This window comes from Scyliorhinus torazame, chromosome 10 (assembly GCF_047496885.1).
Source record: "Scyliorhinus torazame isolate Kashiwa2021f chromosome 10, sScyTor2.1, whole genome shotgun sequence".
NCBI lineage: Eukaryota > Metazoa > Chordata > Chondrichthyes > Carcharhiniformes > Scyliorhinidae > Scyliorhinus > Scyliorhinus torazame.
The window spans coordinates 87,273,604-87,290,198 of NC_092716.1; the positions used below are offsets into that span (position 1 = coordinate 87,273,604).

General features: G+C 47.7%; 1 protein-coding gene across 5 annotated transcripts in view; it reads right to left on the reverse strand.

The window, feature by feature from the left end:
- Nucleotides 1-16,595, reverse strand: part of plekhg4 (pleckstrin homology domain containing, family G (with RhoGef domain) member 4) — a 371,163-nt gene that overhangs the window by 173,904 nt on the left and 180,664 nt on the right. For all 5 annotated transcript variants that reach the window (XM_072518380.1, XM_072518379.1, XM_072518378.1 and 2 more), the window contains one exon: nucleotides 6,184-6,332. In XM_072518380.1, coding sequence (XP_072374481.1) covers nucleotides 6,184-6,332 — 149 coding nt within the window. The remainder of the gene's footprint in view (nucleotides 1-6,183; nucleotides 6,333-16,595) is intronic.

A 16,595-nucleotide genomic window follows, 5' to 3' on the forward strand; every position in this document is an offset into this window, starting at 1 on the left:
TATGCCATCATCATGCAATTAAACTTCAATTTTCTCCTCTTTACTGTTTGCTTAATGTTGTCTCAAGAGAACCAAGGAGAAGTCTTTTGGACATGATTTTTGTAATAACCTGCGCAGGACGTATGGTGTGGGGATGATTGTTTTACCGTGGCTCCTTGAGGAGTATGAGCTCTCTCACTAGGGGCAGGATAGTTTACCCGTACTTATATAAAAGGTCGGTCAGTATGGAACCGACAGACGAGAGAGTACCCAGTGAGGTTCTACCAATACTCACGTGTATAATTGTTGTAAAATAAATGTTGTTTACTTTTGCTTTCTTTGGACTCCCCACGCCTTATTAAACTGGCGACGAGGGTAAACCTGGAGCTGTTGACGTGCAACCTATCCACCTGAGCTATCTCCCTGCGTGGATTTTTTTTTCCTTCTAGACCAAGCTACAAAGTTGGGTGAGTGACCGAGTGAGTCCATTGCAGAATTTGTTTCGAAACTTCGAAAGATCGCTGCATACTGTGAGTACGGCACTATTTTAACGGATATACTCTGCGACCGTCTGGTCTGCGGGGTAAACGACAATGAAATCTGGAAAAAAAACTTCTGGGCGAAAGTTCCCTCACATTTCAACAAGCGCTACAAATCTCCTTTTCTCAAGAAAGCGCGGCAAGGGGTGTTCAAGAGGTACAGGGTATAGAAGTGTATGCTGTCCGGCTCTACTCTCATGTGGTTCCTCTATGGCTCGGAAGCAACGCTGCGATGATTCCAGCCTTTGGTCCAGGGGTCAAGAGCCGTGCCGCACACCGTACCTGGACTCCAGTGACAGCGATTCCGCGCCCTGCGTGAAGTGCGGACATCAGACCAGACTTAGCCGGCGGCGGCAAGAGAACCTGCGTCCAGACGTCCTGGTGGTGGTAGGCGTCAACCGCGTGGCAAAGCCTTGAGTTTTGGACGACCCGGAAGAGGCTGAGAATGAGGCCGACAGGCATCTCATTGTGTCGGCACCCCATATGACCCGATCCGTATTCGGGTGCAGGTCAATGGATATTTACTCCTGATGGAGTTGGACACAGGAGGAGCTATTTCGGTAGTAGTGCAACACACGCTTGACAAAATCAAGCAGGTAGTGAGTGTTTTGTTGTTGAAGGGCTCCACAGCTCGGTTGATCACGTACACGGGTGAATGTTCGCATATAGCGGGGTCTACGCTCACTCCAGTGGCTTACAGTGATCAGCTCCAGCACCTTCCTCTTATCTTGGTACAGGGCAATTGCCCTAGCTTGTTGGGTCGTGATTGGCTGCGCCACCTGAAGACTGATTGGCAATATGTTTTCAAGTGGGGACAGGGGGCTTATGCTCGGTATTGAACAAATTCCCCAAAGTCTTTCGGCTAGGCCCCGGTACATTAAGGTGGCCATGGCTACTATCCAGGTGGACCCAAAGCTCAACCCCAATACTTTCGGGTCCAGCTTACGACATTGTTGGGAAGGCCAAGACTGTGCTTTGACAGTTGGAAAGTTTTGGGATCATCCGGCCGGAGCGCTTTACCAACTGGGCGACGACAGTGGTCTCGGTGCTGAAGCCGGATCGGACAGTTTGTCTGCGTGGCGATTGCAAGTTAACAGTGAACACAGCCTCTCGGTTCGATTGGTACCCGTTGCCCAGGTTAGAGGATCCATGTTGGCTGGTGGATCGACATTTACTAAACTCAACATGAGTAATGCTTATTTGCAGCAACGTTTGGATGAGACTTCGAGTAAGTATATGACTATCAACATACACAGGGTCTGTACAAATACACCTGGCTTCTGCTTGGCTCTTCCTCACATATGCTGTGTTTCAGCATGTAATGGAGGGCATTTTGTGCACTTGTCCATCTACGCAGGAAGAAATGTGTCTTTCACGCCAAGCAAGTCGTAAATTTGGGCTACCAGGTCGATTGCAAAGGGCTACATCCGGTAGCACAAAGTACAGCTGATAAAAATGGTCCCCACGAGATGCCACGGAACTCCGTTATCTCTATTATCGTTGTTCCATTCCAAACGCAGCTGCCATTCCCCCCCCCTCTCCTCGATTGGCTATTGAAGAAGCGCCACCTCTGGGTTTGGGTTGCGTTCCAGGTGACGACCTTTAAGGAGGTAAATAATCATTTATCTTCTTTGAAACTGTTGACTCATTTGGACTTATCCAAAACGGTGTATGTGACATGTGATGCCTCGGCATATGGTAAAGGAACAAACTTGTCCTATCATATGGGTGACGGCCGTGACCGTCCAATCACGTTTGCCTTCCGGACACGGATGGCTGCCGAGAGGAGCAATGTGCATATTGAGGAGGGGGGCCTGGCTGTGGTTTTTGCCGTCAAAAGTTATCTATAAGTCTACAGTCTCCAGTTTGTCATCATAACTGACCATAAGCCACTATTCGGTCTCTTTCATGAGGACAAGGCAGTCATTGTTCCTGCAAAAGGGTTTGAAGGATCTTCTTGCGGGGCATCCTGGAGTATCCAAGATAAAGATGTTGGCCAGAAGCTATGTTTGGTGGCCAGAGTTGGGTGCAGCTATCGAGGCGTTGACCCAGGACTGCCCCGTTTGTCAGCTTCCCGCGGCAGCGCTCTTACATTCTTGGGAGTGACCGGGTCACCCATGGGCCCGCCTCCATGTGGAGTTTGCTGGCCCTTTTTTGGGGTCGATGTTTTTGATTATGGTGGATGGCCATTCAAAGTGGCTTAAGGGCCACAGGATGACGTCCATCACGTCCTGAGCAAACATAGAAGTACCTGCGTACTTCTTTCTTGGCATGGCACAGCCGAGGTGCTCGTCACTGATAATGGAGCCTTATTTACGAGCAAAGAGTTAGCTGCTTTTGTAAAACGCGATGGAATTCACCATGTCCGCAGTGCCCCTTTACACCTAGCATCGAATGAGTTAGCCCAGAGAGCCATACAAATGGTAACAAGAGGCCTGAAGTAAACTGTGGACTCGATTGATACCCGGCTGGCAAGATTCCAAGTTTCGTACAGGATCCTCACGCATTGACTAGTGTGACCCCGGCCAAGCTGTTAATGGGTCGACTGTTTCAGACTTGACTGTGTTTGCTGATGCCGGCCATTGGTGCTAAGGTGTGCCACACCAAGAATCGCAATGGCGATGCCCGGCTTGACGTCAATCTCTTTGATTCTTCGTACCAGGCGATGTGGTCTGTTTTTGTAACTTTGCCGAAGGCACTCGCTGGCTCTCTGGGATCATCGCCCGCTAATTGGGTCCTGTGTCTTTCCAGGTTCGTGGGCAGGTTTTGCGGCGATACCAGAATCATATCCGTTCCCGGTGGTCTCTTCTTCGTCCCGTACCATGGCAGACTTCTTCTTCGGATCCTCCAGTTCCATTGCCTGTATGGCCTGCTGCTGCGACACGTTCATTTTCGCATGACTCAGACATGCCTGACATCCTGTCCTCACACTCAGACATGGAGACGGAAATGTCCGAGATCTCTGACGTTGTAGTCCACTGCTCTTGGCCGATGATCAACCCAAGCGTTCCTGCCGAACACATTGTTCGCCAGCAAGGTACACGCCGGCCGATCCTACTCCTCCGCTTGCTGATTTTTGCAACTTTGTCGTCTTGTCCTCATCACCGTCTTTCATGGGGGTCTTTGGACTTTTTGGGGGGGGGGGGGAGAAGTGTGTGTAATCTGTAATAATCTGCTGCACGGGATATACGATGTGAGATGATTGTTTTCCCCCGTGCTCCTTGAGTTCCCCCTCCAGAGGCAGGGTAGCTTATCTATACTTGTATAGAAGGTCAGCCAGTCTGGATAGGAGAGAGTACTTGGTGAGGTTCTACCAGTACTCATAGATATAATTATTGTAAAATAAGTGTCATTTCCTTTTGCTTCCTTTGGACTCGCTGAGCCTTATTAAAATTTTACTTCATTTTCACTTCTTTATGTGGGTGCTTGGATGGCATAAGTCAGAGTTCCCCGACATATCACATGTATATTGTTTGTACATGAATATTAGAAGATCAACTTATGTGACTGTTAGAATAAAAGTGAGGGGACAGAGATGAGTCAGTTTATACACCGTCACATTTTAGAACAGTGCAGAAGGGGGCCATTCAGCCCATCGAGTCTGCACCGACTCTCCGGAAGAGCACCCTACCTTGACCCACTATACCGACTATCCCCGTAAGCCCATAACTCCAGTTAACCTTCACATTTCTGGACACTAAGGGACGTATTAGCATGGCCAACCCACCTCACCTGCACATCTTTGCCTAGGTTCCTTCCATGAGAGGCCGGGTTCAGCGCCATCAGATTATTCAATTTTCGTCCACTGCTAAACCAGTCCATTAAATTCCATTTAAATGGTAATTTTCACTCTCTTTCAGACCAAACTTACACTTCAAATTTATTTAAAGTTGTAAATAGCCCCCAAAACATGTTTGTTTTGTGTGAGATTCAAGATAAGAAGCAGAGCCAGAACTAAAGTTGGGAGTTTAAAAATACAACAATAAATAAGTTAAATTTCAACATACCAAGAAAATGTTGGAAGACATTTTATCACGGAATCATAGAATCCCTACAGTGTAGGAGGAGGTCATTCGGCCCACTGGGTCTACACTGACCCTCTGAAAGAGCATCCTAACAAGGCCCAGTACCACACCCTATCCGTGTAACCTTTGGACACTACGGGCAATTTAACATGGCCAATCCATCTAACCTGCACATCATTGGACTGTGGGAGGAAACCGGAGCACCAGTAGGAATTCTACGCAGACATGGGGAGAACATACAAACTCCACACAGTGATTCAAGGCCAGAATTGAACCCAGGTCCCTGGCACTGTGAGGCAGCATTGCTAATCACAGTGCCACCCTGCCGCCTATTTATGGAAGACCGTTGTCACAAATTTGAACAGGTCCGTGGATAGTTTTAAGATGTGACCTGCATTTTATAAGCTGAGAGCTGCATTTTATAAGAATTGTTTTCAGTTTGGCTAGGATTTACTCAGTATGCAGAATAAAAGTGATGGTACTGCAGTTTTTAAAATCTTTCTAAAAGATATTTTTGAAGTAAATATCATTGATACATTTCAAAGAGGAAGTAAAAAATATTAAGGAGAGATTTTCTGTTTCAGTGCACTAGGTACAGAACTGTTCTTGCTGGATGCACATACAAAGAACCTAGGCATTCTAAACCTTGAGTTTTTCATTGAGCTCTCTCACCAAAAGCGCAGTCAAAAATTACACATGTGAGCCCATGATTTTCTATCCACAGATGAGAAATATCACAGGATGAGGTCATGTAATCTCTTGACACGCACTCCCAGCATAAATGCTGGAAATTATAAAAGCAAAAGCATTCTAAAATGGATTAAGAAATTAAGTACGTTTTTGACTTCTTTGGATTTCAAGGCAGAGGTGTTTGTGCCAAGAAATTCTTCTTTTCCCTACATCACAACATTGACTGTAATGCAAAAGGAATTTGTTAGCAGTGGAGCGTTTGCAATGTGACAAGATCATGAAAATTGCTTTATAATGCAAATCCTTTCTTTCTTTGCATGGACAAATACCCACTGTCAGCAGATGCGATTGCACACTTTGATCTGGAGTATTCCTGCCTCTACCCTACTACAATAATGTAACTTTGCAAACTACAGAAAAGAAAAATTTCTAGCATCAATGTAACATTTTACCCATTTATCTGTGATGTAAGTGACAGTAAATCGAGTGCCAAATTAATGGCAGATTTTTGTTGTGGCCTCTGCCACTTTAATAAGTAACTGGTTCAAGATGCACAAAATCACTACATGTAGCACCCCTACAGGCAGGAAACCAAGATTTCCTTCTCACTATTCTCGGCAGGATTGACTGGCACCTTGATGAATGACCAGTTTCTCCTGAAATTAATTCTCCATGTACCCACCTATGCTATAAAAGCAAGTGATTTAATTAATAATGCAGTGAAAATCTACGTAATTTTCTCCATAATTCAGCTGAAAAGACCACCTTTTAATGTGGAATTCCAACTGTATAGAAGGTATTCAATATACCCCAAATCCAACACAATATATAATGCAACATCTATGAACATTACCAGATAAAATGTTAATAGATTTGCGATCTAAATTATTACTGAATTCTCAACAAACAAGATTCTGAAATTTTCTCACAAAAGATATTGCTGAAGTTACCTGAACACTCCTGTTCCAGAGATAAATGACTCCTCTTTTCTCAGTCTGGCCAGGATAGCTCCTCCTTCAAGCTGCAGTCTAACCAGCCTAGCATCTTCTAAGACATTCTTCATTAGGTGTCTATACTGTTGCAAAAGAGCACTGGCTTCCTGGAAACATAATAATAGGATAAGCTTCATTCTTACAACACTACACATTACACAATATTACTACTTAACATGCAAATCATCAATTAATGTTTGTGTCATAATCATACCAATGCTAGGCCAGCATTTATTGCTCATCTCAAATTGCCCATGAAAACGTGATGGTGAGCCATCTTCTTGAACCACTGCATGCCCATGTGCTGTATGTACACTCACAGTGTTATTAGGGAGGGCATTCCAGGATTTTGATCCAGTGACAGTTAAGGTACAGTAATAGTTCCAAGTCTGGATAATGTGCGTTTTGAAGAGGAATTTGCAGGAGGCAGATGGCTTAGTAAATTATTACTATCCCAGAACAGACCCCAACAGTGGCTGGCATACTGGACAAAAATCCCAATATTTGATTTTAATTTTGCAAGACTGAGGAAAGGATACCTCGCTCCAGCAGTGATTTCACAAAGAAATAGGAATATAGTATATTGAAACAAACTTTATTACTAACACAGTATTAAAATCTTTAACATCACACTAGAAAATAGCTTAACAATACTACTCAATATAATGAATACAATACCCTCAACTGCTATCTCACTTAAACAACAAGAAAAACACCCATCTCAGCTCTCACTCCACTTCAACTACCAATAGCACATAAGAATTTCTTTCCAGAGGTGGCCTTTGAGAAAGAGAAATCCTTTGACACTGCTTTAAAGACAAGATCGGAGTCCTGTCAGACCCATTCAGAAACTCTCGCTGAAAATTTTCAGAAGATGCTTCTCAGCTTGTTCTCAGTCAAGTCTGCACCACTTTAAAGACTGTTAATCTCTTTTAACTAAACTGCAGTGAGAGCAAAACTGCTTCACTTCAATTCTGAGCTGAATGAAGCTGTGTCCAGAACTGCTTTCTAAAAAGGCCTGACGCCTTAGCTCCACCAAACAATATCTTATCAAGCTGAAATCTAAATTGGGGAATCCACTTAGTCAAGACAAAATTCCTTTAGCCCAAGTTTTTTAAGATGGTTTAATTTCACCCTTGGCTTTAACCTTTCAAAACTAGGATTTCTTTCAAAACATGATTTCATTAGTCACACACACACTAACCAAGGTTTTTAACCTTACTGCACCAAATACCTATAATACAATACATCTGAAATTCCTACATGCATCACAAAGTCATCGCAGTATGACATTTTGAGGATCAGCAAAATCATTTATGCCAGACTGTACGATGTGAAGCCCAAAGACAGCCCAGTCACCCATCATAGAATCCTTACAGGAGACAGCAGGAGGTTCTGGACAAACTGCTAAATATGGATGAGTTGATTAAGGCACTGGAATCCTTCGAGAAGAATAAATCTCCCAGAAGAGACTGCTTACCAGTTGAGCTGCATCCGGCTCTGGGGGACTGGATTGGCCCAGACTTGTTGCAAGTATACAAAAGTATGCTTCTGGTCAGTACCCATGAGGATAGGTACCATTACACTCATCGACAGACGGAAGGTGGAAAGGGAGGAAATTTAAAATTGGTGACCCATTTCATTGTTAAATATGGATTATAAACAACTGTCCAAGGTCATTGCCAATCGGGTCAGGTCTGATCTGGAATCGGTGATCCACCCTGACCAGACCTGCGATGTACCTTGCAAGATGATCTCGGATTGCCTCATACTCCTTAGGGTTATGATCACCTATGTGTGGGACAAGGGTGTGGATGCCTGTCTCATTAGACTGAACCAGGAGAAGGGCTTTGACAGAATGTCACACACCTACGATAGATGGGCTCCCAAAATGGGGTTGGGAGAGGAAATCCACAATTGGATTAAACATCAGGAGAGCAGCTTCAATCAACGAGTGGAATCAGAAAGTTTTTGAATTTAATCTGGAGACAAGCAGGACTGCCCCATCTCTCCTGTCCTGTTCAATGTGTTGTATAGAACCCGTTGCTATGGTCCATCAGGAAGGATTTGAGCATAAAAGGAGTGATGATCCCAAGCCTCCCTGCACATGGGCAGCATCACCATCTTCTGTTCAGATCCGCTGTCGATGCGCAGGCTGATCAACATATGCGCCCAGTTCGAACAGACCTCAGGTGCCAAGATAAATTGTGGCATAAGCGATGCCATGTTCTTTGTAAACTGGGCTGACTGATCTCTTGTTCCCATCACCGTCAGGTCGGACATCCAAAGGCGCTGAGGATATGGTTTGGAGAGACCAGGGCATGCATTAGAGATCCGAAGAAGGAAATAGGTTTGGAACAAAAACTGGGTATGTGGGAGTGATGCTCCCTCTCTCCACTGCAGGTTAAAAACCTGATCATCAGGTGTGAGCCACTGGGTGTCACTGTACGTTGAGCAGATCTGGTCCATTCCTTATTCCTTTGCTGTGGCAATCACCCATGTCGTTTTCTGCTTCATATGGAGTGGCATGGTGGCACAGTGGTTAGCGCTGCTGCCTCACACCTCAGGAACCCGGGTTCAACTCTGGCCTCGGGTGACTGTCTATGTGGGGTTTGCACTTTCTTCCCTTGTCTGCGTGGGCATCTCTGGGTGCTCCGGTTTCCTATGTCCAAAGATGTGCAGATTATTTAGATTGGCCATGCTAAATTGTCCCTCAGTGTCCAAAAGGTTAGGTGGGGTTACTGGGTTACGGGGATAGGGTGGAGGCAGGCTTAAGTAGGGTACTATTTCCAAGGGCCAGTGCCTACTTAATGGGCCAAATGGTCTCCTCCTGCACTGCAGGAATTCTATAATGTGGAGGTTGAAAATGGATTGCATTCGCAGGGACGCGATGTACAAACCTCTAGATAAAGGGGGGAAAAACGTGTCCAATATCACACTAATGCTGATGGCTTTGTGTGTGGCTGCATCAAGCTGTGCATAGATCCTTGGTACGCAAACACCAAGTGCCACCACGTGCTGAGGTTCTATTTGTCACTGGTGTTGCAAAGCATGCGTTTGGCCACGCTTCTGCAGAATGCTCCAAGTTGTTGGACTCGGACATGCCACCACTCCCTGATGGAAAATGGATGTAGAGAAACACATTGGACCACAGGTCCACCAGGCAGTCATCTGCACATAACGTTCTAGAGGCCCTACGGGAAAAGGAGATGGTGGATCCCTTGGCAGCCCTTCAAAATCATTTAGCAAAATGCCTCACCAGAACTTTCAAACAAGCAAGAAGACTTGACTGGTGGTGAGAAAGGCCCACACCCCATCAGATCCTTCCTACATGCCCCGAGTTTCACTCCAACTGCACGTTGCCCTAGATGTGGCTGTGGTGAAGAGACCGTTATCAACCTTCTTGTGGAATGTGCCTGGAGAGAGATGAGGTGGTTTATGTCGAGGTTCATCCCGAGCAGCTCTGTGACACAAGGCTCTCAGCTCTACGGGTTGTTCCCAGGGGTGAATGCCAAGACAAATATCATCTGTTGCCTGAAACCTGCTGTTCTTCCAAGGCAAGGAGTTGTCCCTGACCGAGTGCTGCAGACTGGCATATTCCAAAGCTGAGGGATGCATTAAAGTTTGAGGCAGCCACTGCAGAGGCACAATGGGGGAATAGTGAACTAAGGGTAGAAGAATTGTATAGAAACCCCTTCGGGCTGTATATTACATGTATAAAAATTGTATGGAAGCACCTCAGAGTGCATCTTGATCTATGGAGGCAACTTAAATACCATTGCATCATTGTAACGGCCATTTTGAAATATCTGTGATGTTTCTTTGACTGTATTGAAGCACCTGAGAGTGCAACGTGATCGAGATAGAAAACCTGAATATTATTGCACTTTGTGAGATGGCCATTTAAAAGGTTTGCAATGTTCTTTCAGACACTTTATGAATAAAGTATAATTTTGCAAAAAGGAGGAAATTTGCAAGTGATGGTGTTCCCACACATCTGCTGCCCTAATCCTTCTAGGGGATAGAGGTCATGGGTTTAAAAGGTTTTGTTGATGGAGCCTTGGTGAGTTGCTGAAATACATCTTGTAGGCAGCACACATTGCTGCCACTGTATTACCAGTGGTGGAGGGAGAGAATGTTAAAGGTGACAAATAGGGTTCTAATCAAACAGGCTGCTTTATCCTGGATGGTATCAAGCTTCTTGATTATTATGTGAGCTGCACTCATCCAGGCAAGTGGAAAGTATCACATTCCTGACTTGAGCCTTGTAGATAGTGGACTGGCTTTGAGTAGTCAGGAGGCGAGTTAAGTCTCAATTTAAAGAAATACTATTGCATTAGAGACACTGGTTTGGCTACAAATATTTCTGCTAGTTCTCAATGAGTCTGTCTATCTGTCTAATTTCTCCAGTACATGCTCTCTGTTCGAAAAGTCGTAATCGACACATTGGTGCTGATACAACAACCTCAACACTACTTTTCCAGAACTGCTGCTCATTGGCTGCTCCACACCCCTTCCCAAAATAAAAGATTATCCAATAATACAATGTTGACTCTTTTAAATGTCTGGATGGCCACCCTAGAGACATCATTTATAATAGGTTAGGACCATTCGGGGACAGATTTTCAGCATCAGTAGTCAATGGAATAATGATAGTTTCAAAAAAGCAGTTGGGGTGGGGGGGGGGGGAGCTTATTTGCAGTGCAAGTTGTTGGAAAAAAGGGGCAAGGTCAACCTGCCTTAATAACTGTTCTGAAGATACATTGCCTGTGCCACGTGATAGTGAGATGAGGAATAGGGAGAGCAATTAAACACGTGGCTACAGGGATGGTGCAGGCGGGAGGGATTCAGATTTCTGGATAACTGGGGCTCTTTCTGGTGAAGGTGGGACCTCTACAGACAGGATGGTCTACATCTGAACCTGAGGGGCACAAATATCCTGGGGGGGAGATTTGTTAGTGCTCTTTGGGGGGGGGGGGGGGGTTTAAACTAATTCAGCAGGGACATGGGAACCTAGATTGTAGTTTTAGGGTAAGGGAGAATGAGAGTATAGAGGTCAGGAGCACAGATTTAAAAAAAATATATATTTTATTGAAAATTTTTTCCAAACAATTTTTCCCTCTTACAAAGCAAACGGAACGATAACAAAACAGAGATTTTTAACGATACACAAGTAACAAAACCCCATTATCTATTGACCTAAACTAAACTAAAGCCCCCCGCCCCCCCCCCCCCCCCCCCGGGTTGCTGCTGCTGGTCACCTGTCTTCCCTCTAACGTTCCCCTAGGTAGTCGAGAAATGGCTGCCACCGCCTGGTGAACCCTTGAGCCGATCCTCTCAGGGCAAACTTTATCTGCTCCAGTTTAATGAGCCCCGCCATATCATTTACCCAGGCATCCAGTCCGGGGGGTTTCGCCTCCTTCCACATGAGTAGGATCCTGCGCCGGGCTACTAGGGACGCAAAGGCCACGACATCGGCCTCTTTCGCCTCCTGCACTCCCGGCTCTTCCGCAACTCCGAATAGAGCTAACCCCCAGCCTGGTTTGACCCGGGCCTTCACCACCTGCGAAATCACTCCCGTCACTCCCTTCCAATACCCTTCCAGTGCCGGGCACGCCCAAAACATATGTGCGTGGTTTGCCGGGCTCCCGCCACACCTCCCACATTTGTCCTCCACTCCAAAGAATCTGCTCAATCTTGCCCCCGTTATGTGTGCTCTATGTAGCACCTTAAATTGAATCAGGCTAAGCCTGGCGCATGAGGAAGAGGAATTTACCCTGCTTAGGGCATCAGCCCACATACCCTCCTCTATCTCCTCCCCTAATTCTTCTTCCCACTTTCTTTTTAGTTCACCCACCGACTCCTCCCCCTCTTCCCTCATCTCTCTATAAATCTCTGACACCTTGCCCTCTCCGACCCACACCCCTGAAAGCACCCTGTCCTGTATCCCCTGTGTCGGGAGCAACGGAAATTCCCTCACCTGTTGTCTAGTAAACGCCCTCACCTGCATATATCGCAAAAAATTTCCCCGGGGCAACTTATACTTTTCCTCCAATGCTCCCAAGCTCGCAAAAGTCCCATCTATAAATAAATCTCCCACCTTCCTAATTCCCAACTGGTACCAGCTCTGAAATCCTCCATCCATTCTTCCTGGGGCAAACCTATGGTTGTTCCTGATAGGGGACCCCACCAGGGCTCCCCGCACCCCTCTCTGTCGCCTCCACTGTCCCCAGATATCCAGTGTTGCCGCCGCCACCGGGTTCGTGGTAAACTTTTTAGGTGAGAACGGTAGCGGCGCCGTCACCAGCGCTTCTAAACTCGTCCCTTTACAGGACTTTCTCTCCAGTCTTTTCCACGCCGCTCCCTCACCCTCCATCATCCATCTACGTATCATTGCCACATTGGCGGCCCAATAGTAATCACCCAAGTTCGGTAGTGCCAGTCCTCCTCTGTCCCTACTACGCTGAAGGAACCCCCTCCTTACTCTCGGAACTTTCCCTGCCCACACGAAGCTCGTGATGCGCCTATCTATTTTATTAAAAAAGGTCTTGGTGATTAGTATAGGGAGACATTGAAATACAAATAAGAACCTCGGGAGGACCATCATCTTAATTGCTTGCACCCTGCCCGCCAGCGATAGAGGCTGCATGTCCCACCTCTTGAAGTCCTCCTCCATTTGTTCTACCAGCCGTGTCAGATTAAGTCTGTTCAAGGTTCCCCAGCTCCTAGCGATCTGAATCCCCAGGTATCGGAAGTCTCTTTCCACTTTCCTTAGCGGTAAGCCTTCTATCTCTCTACTCTGGTCCCCTGGATGTATCACAAATAATTCACTCTTCCCCATGTTTAGCCTATACCCCGAGAATTCCCCGAACCCCCTCAAAATTCGCATAACCTCTATCATCCCCCCCCGCTGGGTCCGACACGTATAATAGGTCATCTGCGTATAATGAGACTCGGTGCTCTTCTCCCCCTCTAATCACCCCTCTCCATTTCCTGGAGTCTCTCAACGCCATGGCCAGAGGTTCAATTGCTAACGCGAACAACAATGGAGACAGCGGGCATCCCTGTCTTGTTCCCCTATATAATCGGAAATACTCCGATCTATGTCGACCTGTAACTACGCTTGCCGTTGGAGCCCCATAAAAAAGTCTAACCCAGCTAATAAACCCATTCCCAAACCCAAACTTCCTTAACACTTCCCATAAATACTCCCACTCCACCCTATCAAATGTCTTCTCTGCGTCCATTGCCGCCACTATCTCTGCCTCCCCCTCCACTGGGGGCATCATTATCACCCCTAATAGTCGTCGCACGTTAACATTCAGTTGTCTCCCTTTTACGAACCCTGTCTGGTCTTCGTGCACCACCCCTGGGACACAGTCCTCTATCCTCGATGCCAGTACCTTTGCCAGCAATTTGACGTCCACGTTCAATAGTGAAATAGGTCTATAGGACCCGCACTGCAACGGATCTTTGTCCCTCTTCAAAATTAGCGATATCGTCGCCTCCGACATCGTCGGGGGTAGAGTCCCCCCTTCCCTGGCCTCATTGAACGTCCTCGCCATCAACGGGGCCAACAAGTCCACATATTTTCTGTAATATTCCACCGGGAACCCGTCCTGGCCCCGAGGCCTTCCCTGCTTCCCAGTCCCTTAATAACCTCGTCCACCTCAATCGGCGCCCCCAGGCCTGCCACCTCCTGCTCCTCCACTTTCGGGAACCTCAATTGGTCCAGGAACTGCCGCATCCCCTCCTCTCCCTCTGGGGGTTGAGACCTATACAGTTCCTCATAGAAGGTCTTGAACACCTCATTTATCTTTCCTGCCCTTCGCACCGTGTCTCCCCTTTCGTCTCTAATTCCTCCTATCTCCCTCGCTGCTGCCCTCTTTCGCAATTGATGCGCCAACAGGCGACTAGCCTTTTCCCCATATTCATACCTCCTCCCCTGTGCCTTCCTCCACAGTACCTCCGCCTTTCTGGTGGTCAGAAGGTCAAACTCCGTCTGGAGTCGTCGCCTCTCCCTGTACAATTCCTCCTCCGGGGTCTCTGCAAATTCCCTGTCCACCCTTAAAATCTCCCCCAGTAATCTTTCCCTTTCCTTGGCCTCTGTTTTCCTTTTGTGGGCCCCAATAGAGATCAGCTCTCCTCTGACCACCGCTTTTAATGCTTCCCAGACCACTCCCACAGGGTCCTCGCCGTCGTCATTGACCTCCAGGTATCTCTCAATACACCCCCGCACTCTTGCACACACTCCCTCATCCGCCATCAGTCCCACATCTAATCGCCAGAGTGTTCTCTGCTCCCTGTCCTCTCCTACTTCCAGGTCCACCCAATGTGGGGCATGATCCGAAACGGCTATGGCTGAGTACTCCGCTTCTTCCACCCTAGAGATCAACGACCTTCCCAAAACAAAAAAATCTATCCGGGAGTACACTTTATGGACATGGGAGAAGAAGGAAAACTCCCTAGGTCTAAAAAAATCGCCATGGATCCACTCCCCCCATTTGGTCCATAAACCCCTTAAGTACCTTGGCCGCTGCCGGCCTTCTTCCGGTCCTTGAGCTGGATCTATCTAGCCCCGGGTCCAGCACCGTATTAAAGTCACCTCCTAAAATCAAGTTTCCTGCCTCCAGGTCCGGTATACGCCCCAGCATCCGTCTCATGAATCCCGCCGCATCATCCCAATTTGGGGCATACACATTAACCAACACGACCTCCATTCCCTCCAGCCTACCACTCACCATTACATATCTACCTCCGCTATCTGCTACGATGTTCTTTGCTTCAAATGCTACCCGTTTCCCCACCAAGATGGCCACCCCTCTGTTCTTTGCATCCAATCCTGAGTGGAACACCTGTCCCACCCATCCTTTCCTTAGCCTAACTTGGTCCGCCACCTTTAGGTGCGTCTCTTGGAGCATAACCACGTCTGCCTTTAGTCATTTCAAATGCGCGAGCACTCGGGCACTTTTTATCGGTCCATTCAGGCCTCTCACGTTCCACGTGATCAGCCGCACGAGGGGGCTACCTGCCCCCCCTCCCGTGTCGACTAGCCATTACCTTCTCTAGGCCAGTCCCATATCCCGCCTCCGCGCTCCCGCTCACTCCCCCAGCGTCGCACACCATCCCCGCCCACCCACCCTTTAGCCATTTCCTTTTGGATTTCCGCAGCAGCAACCCAGTTGTCGCCCCCCAGCCCCGCTAGATCCCTATCTAGCATGATTGCTCCCCCCATATCACTTCCGTAAGTCAGCTGACTTCAACTGACCCCGGCTGCTCCTGCTCACTCCTCGACCCCCCCCCCCCCCGTGTGGGGGAACTCCCATCCGCCTTGCGCCTGTCTTCCCGCCTTATTCTTTCTGGCGCGGGAACATCCCTTTACCTGACCCGCCTCTTATGGCGCAGCTCCCTTTCCCCTCCCCCTCTCCTTCCCCATTCAGCGACTATGTCCCGTCTTTCCCCCCCTCACCGGCGCCCACATTTCCCCAATGTCTCCCCCCTTCCCTGTTTACTTCTCAATTAACTTCCACCGTAACATTAAAAAAAACAATAACAATAACATTTCCTGCAGCATCAGTCCCTCAGTTCCGGTCCAATTTCTCTTCTTTGATGAAGGACCATGCTTCCTCCGCCGTCTCGAAATAATAGTGTCTCTCCTGATACGTGACCCATAGTCTTGCCGGCTGCAGCATCCCAAACTTCACCTTCCTTTTATGCAACACCTCTTTGGCTCGGTTGAAGCTCGCCCTCCTTCTTGCCACCTCCGCACTCCAATCCTGGTATATCCGTACCACCGCATTCTCCCATTTGCTACTCCGCACCTTTTTAGCCCATCTCAGGACCTCTTCTCTGACCTTAAGGCGGTAAAATCGCACGATTATCGCCCTCGGTGGTTCTCCCGCTTTTGGTCTTCTCGCCGGAATCCGATTTGCCCACTCCACCTCCATGGGGCCCGCAGGGGCCTCAGCTCCCATCAACGAGCTTAGCATCTTACTTGCGTACTCTCCACAGTCCACGCCTTCCACACCCTCAGGGAGACCTAGTATCCGAAGGTTCTTCCTTCGCGCTCCGTTTTCTAGGGCCTCGGTCCTTTCAGTACACTTTTTATGAAGTGCCTCATGCGTCTGAGTCTTAACCGCCAGGCCCAGGATCTCGTCCTCAATATCTGTCACCTTCTGCTCCACCACGCGGAGCTCAGTCTCCTGGGTCTTTAATGTCTCCTTGAGCCCCTCAATTGCCTGTAGCATCGGGGTCAGCACCTCCCTCTTCAGCAGCTCCACACACCGTCTCACGATTTCATCCTGCTCAGGCCCCCATGTCGCCTGCGCTTTCTCCGGCGCCATCTTGTATTTCTCTCCCTCTGACCTTTT